At 31.8% G+C, this 15,721-nt stretch overlaps 1 protein-coding gene across 2 annotated transcripts; it reads left to right on the plus strand.

The window, feature by feature from the left end:
• Positions 1-3: 3 nt before the first annotated feature.
• On the plus strand, positions 4-14,015 carry LOC139514278 (probable ATP-dependent RNA helicase DDX52). Of its 2 annotated transcripts, none has more exons than XM_071303289.1 (16): positions 4-189; positions 1,320-1,443; positions 2,226-2,416; positions 2,837-3,022; positions 3,592-3,735; positions 4,267-4,369; positions 5,110-5,182; positions 5,575-5,644; positions 6,424-6,557; positions 7,240-7,330; positions 8,029-8,151; positions 8,977-9,127; positions 9,720-9,795; positions 11,442-11,513; positions 12,163-12,255; positions 13,755-14,015. In XM_071303289.1, the coding sequence occupies exons 1-16, from the start codon at positions 103-105 to the stop codon at positions 14,005-14,007; spliced, it is 1,971 nt and encodes a 656-aa protein (XP_071159390.1). In that variant the 5' UTR covers positions 4-102; the 3' UTR covers positions 14,008-14,015. The 2 variants fall into 2 exon arrangements, with proteins under 2 accessions (XP_071159390.1, XP_071159391.1); XM_071303290.1 differs by having other exon boundaries at positions 48-189; positions 2,229-2,416.
• Positions 14,016-15,721: the final 1,706 nt, after the last annotated feature.

Consider the following 15,721-nt stretch of genomic DNA (forward strand, 5'->3'; position numbering starts at 1 on the left):
ATTTATACTGGTAAATAAATTGAAGGGAGACAATTTTAGGAAAACTAGCCTCTTATACCACAAAATAATTTTTGTTTACTTCCGATTTCTAAAACAGCAAGCATGGAGGGACTGCAGCTGTTCAGAAAGCTTGGAGTTGGTGCTAAATTTGATTTGAAAAGATTTGGAAAGGATGCAGAGAAACTAAAGGCATGTCATATGGACGATTTAAAAAAAAAAACCTTTTACTGTAGTTTTAAACATATATATTTATTGTTAGTGGATTGGAAACAAGTTTTGCAACTTATATTAATCCCTTTCCATGTCTTTGTGTGTGGGAGTGCTGCCTTGTAGCTGCATTAACCTGCTCTTTTTTCGAAATCTACAAGGGTGTCTTTAACGTGCAAGAGATACAGCTCTCTCTTAACACGTGTCAGCCATTTATCGTCCCCTTCCGACAGACAATCATCGTTTCCTCAAGACCATACTTGCAAATGGTGTCAAGGGAGAGCCGAAAATTCAATCCCTGAAACTTTCAACGCAGAAAGGGGAATCGAAACCAGGAACCTTTGTGTTAGTGGTCCGATGCACTAACCACTACACCACGGCTCTCACTAAAAAAAACTTACATCAGATTACTGAAAAGAAACCCTGAATGGCCTGATTCAGTCTACAATTTCTACCATGACTTTGAACAGACTCTGAGCGAACGGACTCAATACTCATTTGAATCAAAAATCAATTCCCATTAATTAATAAAAATTATTTTTTATTTAGAACGGGTTCATGGTCTAGTGATTATGACCAATGGCTTCAGTACTGAAGGTCCCCATGGTTGGATTCTGACTCGGGTGCTAGAAATTTTCAGTACACTTCTCTGAGTTTAAACTAGAATGTGTACTTTAGGGGGCCTCATTTGGTCAAAGTTATCCCCTTCTTTGACCTGGAGATCAATCATCTGATATATCTCCAGTTTTTCTCTTTCAGCCGAGTGACCCAGGAGTTCTTCCAAGTACATAATAGACTTCCTGGTGTCCTAGCACTCAATTTGTGTAAGGATGGGGATTGCCCTGTAAAAAATGTTGTTTATACAGAAGTGATGCATCTCCATTAGTTATGATAAGGAGTGGAGTGTACATGGATTTTAAGTTTACCCTCACAGTGCTGGAGGGGTTAGTGGTGTTTCTTGCAAGAATGTCAATATGCACAATAAGAGTGTATCATGTGCTCTTGCTGCAACTGTTTATTTAAAATGCAGTGATTATTTATCTCTCATTTGTCAGTAGAAGATGTGGTTCAGATTAAAATATGTAACAATATTTCCATTATTCTACTTCCAGATTATTTCTAAGGATTTAAGCTTCCAAAATACAACATTAGAGAATGCAGACAGAAAAAAAACAAATGAGCTGAAAAGGAAAAATGTTCATGAAAATAGTACAGCTCTATTGAAAAAGGTTAAAGGTACATATTAGTTCCATTTATTATATGCATACATTAAAAAAAATCTTAAGATTTAAAACTATTTATGTAAACAATTACGTTTTTATGAATAAAAAAATTCTTGATCCTAAAAAAATATTCTGAGATACATATACATCATTCATCATTCATATACATGTTGAATATATGTACTGCAGAGAGCACAAGTGTCAGTATTAAATAAACTATTATATTATAAAGCATTTGTTTGAATTTGCCTGCTTTTTAAGTCTGTAACCTTGGTGAGAAAGATGTTCATGTTTAAATGTAATATTTTGGCTTTTATATTAAACTACCCCCTTATATAACCTTGACACTGTACAGAAATACAGTCTTATTGGACTATGACAAAAAGGCTAATGTCTAGAGGGGCTAAGAGGTGTTGATTTTCCTGTGTGAAATGTATAAACAAGCAGTCATGTGAAGTGAAATTTTGATTAATAGTTTATATGAGTTCTGCCAGCCTTGGTAACTAGAAGACACATTTATCATACATTAATGCAAAAATTATTATCTTGCTGGTATGAATAAATCCTCATGAACCATTTGTTTAAAATGTATTTAATTTGACTGTCAGTCTACGTGAAAATAATGTTTTATTTTTGAGTTTTCATTTGTCATGCTTGTACAGTAAAGTTTAAAACCAAACCATTCCAAAGTCAGGGATGCATAAATACATAGAAATGTTCTTCATTTGCATCAAAATAGAAATTTAGAATTTACTGTGCTATTGAATTTTCATAATATCTTATATTTATTTACAGTAGATTCTGAATCTGAATCTAATTCTGAATCCGATTCCTCCTCCTCTGAAGATGACAGTACATCAGAGCCAGAGCCTGAAACAGAGCTACAGATACTTGGGACAATCACATCTAAAGGGGCAGAACAAAGAAGGGAGAAGAAAAAGAAAGTCAAAACAAAGGAAAAGTTAGCAGCACTGCATCAAGAGGAGGTAAGCCATACCTGTATTCTCTTATACCTGATATTATTTGTAGAAAAATTATATTTGAATGAAGGAGTAAATTGATCACATTTTAGACAATATAATTCCCATAGATTCCATTTTCAAAGGAACATAGCTTATTGTTTTTCATCTAAAAGGCTTGACTTGTTTAAATAATATTTAGACAGTCCCTGACATCTTCTGTAGATAAAACTGAAAGGAGATAACTGGTTAAGTCTTCAACAAACATTGTCTTGCGTTGCGTAACAGTAGACAATAGAAATTTTAAATTAGCTACAGAATAATAGCCAATCACAGGTCAGCACTATCATGAGAAGCTGAAATTTTAATCTGAACTTTAAACCTTTTCAAATTAGATAACCTTAATTAATATAATACATTGTAGTCTAAAATTGCACTGATTTTCAGGTTAACAGAATACGAAATCAACATAAAATACATATTTATGGAACTGATAAGCCAGAACCATTGAAGAGTTTTGATGATCTTGTAACCAACTACAAAATGTCAGATGTCATCCTGAGAAATATTGCTAAAATAGGGTACACAGAACCTACACCAATACAGAGGCAGACTATACCAGCCATGCTGCATGTAAGCTTACTTATATAATATATATAAACTTGCTGTTCGGTGCACACGAGTCAAGGCTGTTGAATGCCGACCTTTAATGGTTTACTTTTTACAATTCTGATTTGGATGGAGAGATGCCTCATTGGCACTCATACCACATCTTCTTATATAGATATATGAGCAATTAATAGTTTTTCAAAATAATGAATTAAATAGGAAGAATGATACAAGTATGTGTGACAGACATATGTAAAAAAAAATAAAAAAAAATCATTATTTGTGTTGCATCAAAAGTACTGTCATATATGTACATTCAAAAAGAATTATTGTAATTAAATGTTGCCATATTGTAAAGTAGCCTATTTATTTTTTATAACTGTATGTTGACCTGTTGGTTATTTATGTCTTTGGGTTGCTGTAATTCTTGCTGTTAGGTTTTTGTGCATTGATTGGTACTCTTCGAGTTCTAGTTCAGGTTTCAACTCTCCTCCTTCAAATCCATTGTTATTGGACATGACATGGCATAAAATATAAAGATAGCATATGTATTTACAGTAAACGGTTTATACAATTTATTTTTTGCTTTACAGAGAAGAGAGATTATGGCATGTGCTCCGACAGGATCTGGTAAAACGGCAGCATTTATCTTACCAATAATACACCATCTAGGAAAACATAGCAAACATGGGTTCAGAGCTTTAGTGCTTGCACCAACCAGGGAATTAGCCAAACAAGTAAATAGACTCAAATTATTTTAATCATTACTTCTTTATAAGTTTTTGGATGCTAATGCCTTTAAAAATATTTGTTATGTTTTTTTCATTCTGAAGAGTCAAGTTTAGACAAAACCTTTCTTTTTTGTGTTTTGTGGAGCTACAACAGTAGCTAGTAACATTTCAACTTTTATTCCTGAAATTAAACTTTCTTTAAACTCTCGATGAAAGTAATGATCAATATCCTACCTGATGACATCACAAAATTAAAAACAAATTTATTGCAGATCATTAGAAAAGACAGATAAAGTTTGTCAAAAAATCATTAGAGAAACAGATCCCATCCCTGAATTTCATGCAATACAATATTCTCTAATCCTGAAAGTTAAATTCGGAATGTTTGAAGTTTTTAACTGTCTTGAGTGGAGCATTATTGTATCTCACTAATTACAGTCACTGTGAGTGTTTAGATCTATATATATATACACACACAAAGTTATCAGTGGTGTTATATCTGTCATACTAATAATGGTGCATGTTGTTTTTTTACAGATTTACAGAGACTTTCAAATGATATCAGATGGAACTGGTCTAAAGTTACATTATATAGATAAGACTGTCCCAGAAAATGAAGGGAAGTCAGTAAAGAAATTTGGTATGTGACTTTATTGTATTGAATGACTACTGCTCAATTAAAGATTCATATTTTTGTCGAGCTGGTACCATTTTGTTGCTGAAGATGATACACAGGGATCTTTTGTGTTTGGTTTTGTCAACATTCAGGTTTAGTCTGTGGTTTAAGTTTTTTTAAACATCAATACCTTTGTCAACTCTTCATGTTTGAAACTATGAAAAAAGCTTTTGTACGATCAGATGACAGTGCTAACAAGAGTCATAACATCAAATATGAAACAAAATGATTTATCTCCCTTGATCAAACATATCACAAATATTTATTATAGGCTGTTAATAATTAAATCAGATTTAGATTTTTATGCCCCATTTATGGGCATTAGGTTCTCTATCCTGTGCATCCGTCTGTTTGTTCAATTGTCTGTCCATCCATCTGTTCTGCTTCAGGTTAAAGTTTTTCAGTCAAGGTAGTTTTTGATGAAGTTGAAGTCCAATTAACTTAAAACTAAGTACACATGTTCCCTATGATATGATCCTTCTAATTGTAATGCCAAATAAGAAATTTTATCACATTTTCACGGTCCACTGAACATAGAAAATGATAGTGCGGATGGGGCATCTGTGTACTTGGGACACATTCTTGTTTGTTGATAATTTTGTCTTTCTACAGATTGTTAATATATTTCATGTCTTTGGTATATTGTTGACTTTTTCGGGACACAACAATAGTTTTGTTATAAATAGCAAACTTATATTTTGCAGATATTCTTGTGTCAACACCTAACAGACTGATATATCAGTTAAATCAAGATCCACCTCAGATAGATTTACACACGTAAGTATTAAAACAGATTTATTATTTATATTTACAATTGATAGAAAAAACAGAATGCTATGTCATGAAAGCTTTACTCATATATTGTCATGGTAAATATTTATAGATTGTGGTTGGTTATCTCAACGAGATTGATTTTCTCATTGAGCCGTTACGGCTGTGCTGAGAAAGGAAATTATCAGTCAGTAAGGTCAAAGGAAAATTTCGTAAAATAGCGATAATAGTAATTAGCAAGAGAAATTCAACATCATGGACAGAAATGCACATTTAGATATTTTGTTTATGGTACCACAAGTTTTTATAAAAATTTGATATCCAGATACTATAATGATCAGAATAAAAATGTACTAGAAGATTTGATATTAAAATTCTCTTTGTATTTTGTTTGACAGGGTAGAATGGTTGATTGTTGATGAATCTGACAAGCTTTTTGAAGAAGGAAAATCAGGCTTCAGGGATCAGGTAAAGTTTTATTAAGGATGTACTTAGGTGAGGTTTTGGAATTTGTATCAAATGTTCGGACTCCTTGGTGTTTTTCCATACAATACAATGTAAAATATTTTGCCCCATAACACCCATTCATTTTTTCATATAAGACTTAATAGCTCATTTATCAAAATTTTAGAAGATTCTTGATTTTCTTTCTTTTGTTTTGAGACCCAAATAATACCAATGCAATATAAGGTAAAAGCCTGAGTCAGCCTTTTCCTGCCATATTTTAAATCTCAAATATCTCGAAAAGGAGGTCTATGACCTATCATTATTTTTAGCTTATCTTTATCCTTAATTGATGCTCTACCAGCTTATAGTATCAATTTTAATTTCTTAATTTTTACCTAACCTCACCTAAGTACATCCTTAAGTTATTCAGGACGACAAATGAATGAAAGGTACTAGCGAGCAACTTTATCCTTCTATTGAACAAAGGGCAAGATAACAAATATTTTAAAGAATGTATTCAGTAACTTAAAAACTGAACTGTAACAAACCTGTTTAAATATTTTATTCTGACAATAACAATCTGCCTTAGAGGTCTTGACATAAAAAATGAATTTTACGGCAAATGTGACAACAATGCATAAAAGAAGTGAAGTGAAGTTTAAATCAGAGATAATATTCAAATATAATCTACGGTAGTTATCTTGATTGTAATATACTATGACATTTTCATTTCAGCATTTGATTCTTGTTTAAAATTAAAATTAAAAACAACACTATCAAATCAATGATTTTATTTGCAGCTTGCCGTAATTTACAAGGCATGTGATTCTAAGAATGTTAGAAGAGCAATGTTTAGTGCCACTTTTGCTTATGATGTTGAACAATGGTGTAAACTAAATCTAGACAATGTCATCCAGGTGAATGTGGGTGCAAGGTATGTGCTTTATTTTTGAATATGATATGAAAATAAGGAGATGTGGTATGATTGCAAATGAGACACTAACCAACCCCATGCTAAATACTGTAGAAACATTAATTTATGTAGAGCCAAAATTTTGTGGTTTGTCTCTATATAAGATTTCATGGGGATTTGATTTCGTGGTTTCCATAAAATGGAAGTGATATTATATGTAGTTTAAATTTTAATGTTTTTTTTAATTTCATGGATATATTCTTTCCACAGAATAAACGAAATTAAATCCTTCACGAAAATTTCTGCTTTAACACTAATTTTGATGTATAGGATACTGTTTTGCCTTCAACAATGATTAAATCTATACTGTATAGCAAGTCTCAGAATGTGAAAATTTTCAAATAGAAAACTGATGACACAATTGATTTTAAAATAAAAAAAAGGAAAATAAATAAAACAGACAGCAACCAATGACAACAACTAGATTACAGGTTTAATTTAGGACAGGCACATTGAGGGTGTGGTGGGGTTTAAATATGTTTGTAAAAGTACAACCCCTCACCTAACCTGGGACAGTGGTGTAAAGCACACTACTTTTAATGCATTTTAATGCTTCCCTAGAAATACTATTTGATTTTTAAGAAATCATACAGTGGCTGTGTATAATATGATTAATTAAATCTACCAATATATGCTATTTCAGGAATTCAGCAACACAGACAGTAGAACAAGAGTTACAGTTTGTTGGAACTGAATTTGGAAAGCTATTTGCTATCAGGGAAATAATACATAAAGTAAATAATTTGTATGAAAAACATCATTCACATCTTTCTAACACTTTATAGCCAAATTGACTGTAATTTCCGTAAACCTGGACTTTGAGGGAAAAAAATTCATTTGCAGTGGATGAGCAAGTTTTATGAAATCAACTAATGAAATCAAATGAAATCTATCTTATTTGAGGTTCAGCTTAACTGGGATAGTTAATTTTGAAAGTTAATGTTGACAGGAGCACAAAATTTCCAATATTAAATGGGCACTAGCTGTCAACTTTATATTCAAGGATTTGACTCTAATTCTTATGTTTGATTTATAACTGTTTCGTGTGTATTTTAATCTTGACACCATCTAATTAACTATCAAGTTTATTTGCAAGAGAGTGATTCACCATCAATGTTTCTTAGCTTAATTTGACAAAATTGAACCATATTAGCTGCTACAAGAGAACTATTAATTACAATTTCACTTTCATTAATGATTGAACAACAAAAAAAATCATATTTTAGATTTTTTATATATCTCGTAGCTGGTGCCCCTTTAACATCTTATTTCAATAATAAGTTTAATGCTAAGATTAACACAGTTTAGGACATAGTTCACAAAGGAAATACCATTTTTAACTGGTACTCTGCTTTGATTTACATGGTTCTTTTGTATGAAAATAATTATGTCAAGAAGAAAGACTTCATTTTGCTGATATTTTTTATTACAGGGTATACAGCCTCCAGTACTAGTGTTTGTACAGTCTAAAGAAAGAGCTCAGGAATTGTTTAATGAGCTGATATATGACGGTATGAATGTTGATGCTATACATTCAGGCAAAACACAGGCGCAGGTAATCTTTTTTCATCCCTTAGCCATGTTTGCAAAAATTAATCTGGTAAATTTTGTTTTGTATATTATTTTTATAATAAGAATATAGGTTTAGAGAAACTGTTTTCTTGTTTAATTTGTATTATCTTAATTACTTTCACATGCAATGTTCAAATCATCATGTTTTACATGTTGGTTTATAAACAGACAGAGATACTAATAGTTGCTGTTCAGTGATAATTTAAAAGTGTGATGTTTCCATGCAGTTGAAGCATTTTCAGTCATACTGTAAATACTAGCATTCTTTCATTCCACAGTGTGTCTATTCTGACCAAATATTATTTACTAGAGACTATAAATATTGTAAAAAAACATTGTTTATGTTTATGGTAGACTGATAAATTGTTAACATAAATTCATTGGTTAAAATGAGAATAATTTTTAAGGAACCATATTAATTCATCTGTCCTATCCAGCGTTTTTGTTGGGGGATATAAGCACTGAATGTTCTTCTTTCCAATAAAGGAAGCATTCCTTGGATAAAAAGCAGTTTTGTGTCCATTTTCATAAATTATTATGCAAGTATTAGTTATTTAAATACCCCTTAAAATGTCAAGACCCACTTTTTGTACATATCCCTTAAAAAAAAAACACCTCTTCTGAATCTTAGGGCAGCAAGTAATGGATATTTTACACTAGACCTATATTAAAAAATGTAGTGCATTTTGTTGGTGAATATAAAACACTTGGAATTTCCATCCTTCAGATAAAATTCACTGGTGGAATTTAACCACTGTTAAAAAAGTAGACAAGATTCTCAAAAAAACTAATACCTTTATACTTTCAGAGAGATGAAGTGGTCATGAAATTTCGACTTGGTAAAGTGTGGATTTTGATCTGTACAGAACTTATGGGTAGAGGAATAGATTTCAAGGGAGTTAACCTAGTCATTAATTATGATTTCCCAAACAGTGCAATAACCTATATTCATCGGATAGGTCAGTTTAGTTATATATTATTTGTAAAGTAAGTGTGGAATTAAAGGAAAAAATTTGGTCCTTTATAATGTGTTAATGTTTTAAATTGAAAAAGAAAACTGCAGAAGTCATATCAGAATTATGCCTTAGTATACTAGTGCACCACAAAAAGTCAGAATATGTAATTTCACCAGTGATACCTCTGTTGTAAGTTTTAGGTTAACAGGAAGTTGATGCCCAATGAATGTGAAAACACATTGTGTAATCACATGATATAGCATGTGGTTATGAAGCTTGATACCAAATTGCAGGAAGCTCTGATTTGTTATTTTTGAGAAAAAAACCCTTGACTGCATTTTCATACGTGGCCATATTTTGGAGATTTTATATAAGTATTCAGTAAACAAGCCCTTAATAAGCAATAGATGAAAACATTGAAAACAACAATCAACACATTACATATTTTCCAAAAGTGACACATTTTTATTAGATGTATTGTCACAATTAACAAACTGTTGTAATGGTATGAAACATCACATATTTTAAATGTTTAGATAAAATGATTGGATAGATTTATTTTTTTATCAAATAATTTATAACTGTTATTATACAGGTCGGACAGGCAGAGCTGGAAGATCTGGAAAGGCAATCACATTTTTCACAGAAGATGATAAGATAAATTTAAGAAGGTATTGTCTATAAATTCTGTGTTATTTTTCACTTTGAATGTGAATATTCAAGAATTGATTGTCAGAGAGACAACTATTCACAAGAGTCGAAATGACACAGAAATTTTAAAACAACTATATATGGTCCTACAGCCCTCCACAATGAGCAAAGTCAATACTATAGACCACAGTGATTGGGAAGGACGTGCGCCCTGCGCCTATAGCGCATATTGACAATAAATGGCGCATACAGTGACAAATGTAAGCGCCCACGTGGCGCACAATATTTTTCACTTCGTTTCGAAACGTTTATATATCATCAAATGAATTTCCGATCGTGTTCCGTGCGCCATGTGTATGTACACAACTGCGTAATGTTCCTCCAATAATAGGAGCACCTATATATTTTTGGGACGTCTCGGGTGTTTCCCTATGATAATAGAACCATGCGATGTAACATCTCGGGTGTTTTCCTATTGTAATAATAGAACCATGCGGTCTAACTGATAACCCGAAAAACGTAATTAAGCATCATTCATGATATATATTTTTTTGTAAACAACTTTACATTTGTGAAATTTGGCTAGTACAGACGAGATCTAACTCTAATAATAATCTCATGTAGTTTAGCTTGTTATTATTTCGATTAAAGAACCCGAAAGACTTTTTAGGAATATAGTTTTTGTCTCCATAAAAGACGCTTTATTGTCCTTGTCATTTTTTGGTCTTTGGCTCGTTTTGACATTTTGCAAACATGACTTCAGCGATTTGTTGTTTTGTTCTATGAATTAATGGTACTCTATACTGTTATTCTTGTCACCGTGATGACGTTTTAATAATACAAGAAGTGCAGAGGAAATGCCTGAAATGTCCTCTGATACGGAACGTCTGGAATAAGTATGGTATCGACGAAGACCCAAATTTAATGTACAAAAAAAAACCCATGAACATGAACAAGGCAACAGTACCAGTTTAAACATTGTAAATAAAGGTTAACTTAATTACAATGTATTGTTGGGGTTGGAAGAAGTTATTGTATATTCATTGAAATTGAAATTACAAAATCACAGGAACAATATCAATGATTTTATTTAAAATCATAAAGGTAAGTACCAACACCTCTTTGCCAAAATATACTGATACTTTTTTTTTTTTTTTTTACAGAAGTCAATTCAAAGGGCCCACTAATTTGACAACATGGCCCATTATTTTTTAAAATGGCACATTGAATTCATTTTTGAGGGGCCCTGGGCCCATAGTAAAAAAAACCTTCCAGATCACTGAGACCATTCTATTAAAGTCCATGTTGGTCCTACAGCTTCTCATACATTCAAGTATTGCTCTCGAAACTTTGGGTTTACATGTTCCTTATGAAGGTAAATCCAGAAAGGCACTTCAAATGCACAAAATTTCAGAAGTGTTGATTTCATTTTACAGTAAAAATTTGCGTAAGTAAAATATAAGACTCATATTACTGTTCATACTTAATTTCAACATGGAAAAGGTGTTTTAATATTTTGGGAAATAGTTATAAATTCCATTTTAAGCATGCTTGGCTATATCAGCAATCAGTATGTGATGATAGAGCTTGAGGTGAGTTGAGATCAGAAATGAACAAATCTTGCTACAATGATGTTTGAATTGATCATCTTGATTATTTTTTTCAGTATAGCAAATATAATGGTCGAAGCAGGATGTCCAGTTCCACCTTATATGTTACAGATGAAAAAGCCTACAAAGTAAGTAAAGATACATGGATAGACTTGTCTGCCATGGAATACTGGAAAAAAAAATATATGGAAACAGTTTGATGTATTTATTTGACATGTTACGTGCATTAAATGTCACTTGGTTCATTCTGCAATCAAGCTTTTGGACACCAAGCTAAAATACCAAATCAAGGGCTTAATTGCGGTAAGTTCCTTTTGAAAATACTTTTAAATCACCATCTTTATAATGTATGAATGAGACAACTTACAAGGCATTTTCTAATACAATTTATATTTTAAAGGACCATAATAACTTTATCACTCAACGTTAAGTTTTTTATAACTTAATATCAATCTATCAAAAAGTGCAAATGTGAAAATGCATACAAGACAGTTAATCAAATAATTCATCATTTCTAGGGGAATAAATCCCAATATTTTTATCAATCAATACAGGTTTCAAACTCAATCAAGATATCATTGGTTTAAACCTTTCATATAAATTTAATCAAAAGCTTCATAATTTTGACACCTTATCTAGAACTGACTTAAAGAACAATCAGTGAAAATAGAAAACTTTTTATGTCTCCGTCATAAGTGTATGTTTCAAACATTTTATATCCTTTGTACAAACCAAAAAAGACGTAAAGTAAACAATTTGACATTTTATGATTTATAGGAAAAAAAGAAGAAGATTAGCTAAACGAGTACCAGAAAGGGAACATATTTCAACTGCACTGAAAGCAGATTTGGAAAAGGCAAAGAAGAAAAGGTATGCCTCTGTTTATTAAAATGTCTCTTTCTTTAGAGTCTAATGATTAGATATGAAAGTGAAATGATAAATGCCATCAATGTGTTTGTCCACCTTGTATAAATAAACCTGTTACAACATACTTTACATCAATGATTTAACCCTCGTTTACATCTTAAACTTGCTGAGGCATGCTCAAGGATTACTAAAGGCACACAGACAAACATCCATAAATGTGTCTCTCCACCTTGTAAACCTTGTAAATAAACGTTTTAACACTGAGCCATGATTAATCTGTTTTATTACATTGGTTGCTATGCTATGAATTACATTGATTTCCCAGTTAAAACCGATAATTTCACATGTGAAATAAACGTGGTTATTTCACTCTCTGACGTCATACAACAATAGGCGTTGTCAAGATGTTGATAACAGCGGATCATAACAAATTGTGAATGCGTAGAAAAAAGATATAGTTCCTTACATATTTTACATTAATTTCTTTAAAAAAAAGCCATTTGCCAATGTAATAAAAAGAAGAACTAATTAAAGAATTCAAATATCGAAAAATATTCAACTTGTGACCGAACAACACTGATAATTAACTCAAGCTCTACGCGCATTCGTGAATTAATGTGTTGTTTGGTCACACGTTGAATATTTTTCTCTATTTGAATTCTTAGATTAGTTATTCTATAATTCCAGTTAAAAAAAAAAAATACAAAATTTATTGTATATGATGTATTACCTAATTTGATATTTAAAATCTGACCTCAGCAAGGACTTTAAAATTTAATTATTGGACTATCAATGGATAGTTCTGATAATTCATGAGTAATCATGTAAGATTTTTTTTCTCTTACGATTATCAATTAAATTTTTGAGGAACCCTTTTCAAGTGCCTTCTACATTCCTTATTACTACTTCATTTGTTAATCTTTGGATTAAACGGAAGCAAACATGAATAAAGAGACCAATTTACATCAAAAACATACCATGTAATGAAATAGAAATTCATATGTACCAGTATTAAAACAACTTGAACAACAATTTCTGAAGGTTAATAGGACAGCTAACTTGTGGTTATTATTAACTAAGAGGAGTTGTGCAGGCTTGATATTGTAATTGCTACAAATGACAGTTTAGGAAATTATTTTTCTATAATGAAAAGAATATATAAAACAATATATCAGTGTTTCTCTTACTTTTCCTTACAACAAAATGTAGGTAAGATTATTTTTGATTACAACGTAAAGAGCATACCCGTAGCCAGGGGGGTTCGGACAAACTCCCCTTTGAAATCAAATAAGCACTGTTAAAGTCAACGTTTTGTTCAAATTGTGACTGTTAAAGTCGAGTTCATGAGTCCAACGAACCCCCCCTTGGAAATTCCTGGCTTCAGGCCTGAAGAGTTTTGTCCTGGTGAGAGCCTTTTCCATCGTTAAATTTTCATCCATAGAGATCCCTGCATGTTCTTCAGTTCCAATGTTATTTTATGGGGTGATATTGTTTATTTTCAGGGATATCATCCGCAAAGTGAAATTACAGAAGATAGAAGGTTCTACAATTGATAAAAAGAAATTACGAAGACTTAAAGCAAAATCCAAAAATAAGTCAGATGTAGATAATAAAAATCCAACAACTCAAAAGGGGAAAAAGAAAACTCCAAAAGAAGCAGCAGAGATGAAGAGATCAAAACAAAACATTTCACCAAATGAAAAAGTGAAGAAGTTTAAACAAAAAAAGAAAAACAAATTAAAAAATTCTAAATGATCTTGAAATATTTGTTGAATTTTATTTCGACCTTGTTCATTGGGATAGTTAAGTGATATCAGAATGTCATTTACAAATTAAAAGGGCTCCAATCAATATTGCAATATTTCTTCTGAGTAAAACAAATACTTATTTATTTTTTGTTGGTCCTACAAATGGTTCAACCAATTAATTCATAATAATGTACTTTACATTATATTGTTTTCTGCAAGTATGTATATCTTTTGTTTATTCAAATGCCATTTCAGAGTAAACATTAAATCATCTAGGGGCATTAAGTTTTTCTGTCTGCGTTCCGCTTCAGGTTAAAGTTTTTGGTTAAATTTTTGGTCAAGGTAGTTTTTGATGAAGTTGAACCAACTTGAAACTAAGTACATATCTTCCCTTTGGTATGATTTTTCTAATTGTAATGCCCAATTAGAGTTTTGACCAATCCACTAAACTTTAGAAAATGATAGTGCCAGTGGGGCATCTGTTTGCTTTGGAAACATTCTTGTTTAATACAGTCATGGCTAAATAAGGTATTTTTAGTGTTTCGTTGGTATTCTTCTTGTTAATGAATAAAACGATGATGATGGTTGAAGTTAAATGTCCATCAGCAAATGTTGTATGCATATCAAGATGAAAACACGATAATGAAATATATTTGTTTATATAGATTAGACCGTTGGTTTTCCCGTTTGAATGGTTTTACACTAGTAATTTTGGGGCCCTTTATAGCTTGTTGTTCGGTGTGAGCCAAGGCTCCATGTTGAAGGCCGTACTTTAACCTATAATGGTTTACTTTTTAAATTGTTATTTGTATGGAGAGTTGTCTCATTGGCACTCACACCACATCTTCCTATATCTATATATGAACCCTGTTTTGAACAAGACCAACACACTGACCTGGATTTTTATATGCTAGTGGACTACAGTGTAACTTGTGTTATCCGACACACTGGCGGACCAGAAAAAAAATGTTGGATTGAGCAAGGTGTCAGAATACTCAGTTTTTTTCTGCAAGGATAGGCATATTTTGGGACTTTGAAAATGTGTCAGTTAAAGTAGGATGTTGGAATACTCAGGTGTCTGATTAGGCAGGTTACACTGTACGTAACTGACTTAGGAACATTCCAAGGAAAACGATACTCTGCACCTGAGCCTACAAGTCTGCTATAACTCCTGAATTTTTAGCTTATAGGATCAACAGCAAATACCTATTTCAAGTCATTGGTTGGATCTGGTCAAAGAATTGAACTCACAACCCTTTGCAGACTAGGCAAGCAAAAAACCAACTAGGTTGTATAAATTTAAAGAATATGTTAATGAGACATCAAGCCAACAACATAGAATCTAGAGACCGTCATGAGGAATTCAACTCTATTTGTATATATGTTAAGCTCTTGATCACCTTAAGCCCAGAAAAGTATTGAAAATATTCAACTTAAAGACTATTAATATCTGCCAGTGGATAGTTGTCTCATTGGCAATCATACCACATCTTCTTTTTTATATACTTAATTCTCCAAATAAAAAACAACATGAATGAATTAATATGATTGCATGTGAACCTGCAAATATTTCAACACATAATATGACTCTAATCTATTATAGTCTAAACATATTTGTTTATAGTGGATTGGGAAACAAGTTTTGCAACTTATATTAATCCCTTTCCACTTTGCGGGTGCGAGTTGTGCCTTGTATTCTTTTTCGAAATCTACAAGGGTGT

This window comes from Mytilus edulis, chromosome 3 (genome assembly GCF_963676685.1).
Source record: "Mytilus edulis chromosome 3, xbMytEdul2.2, whole genome shotgun sequence".
In the NCBI taxonomy this organism is placed as follows: domain Eukaryota; kingdom Metazoa; phylum Mollusca; class Bivalvia; order Mytilida; family Mytilidae; genus Mytilus; species Mytilus edulis.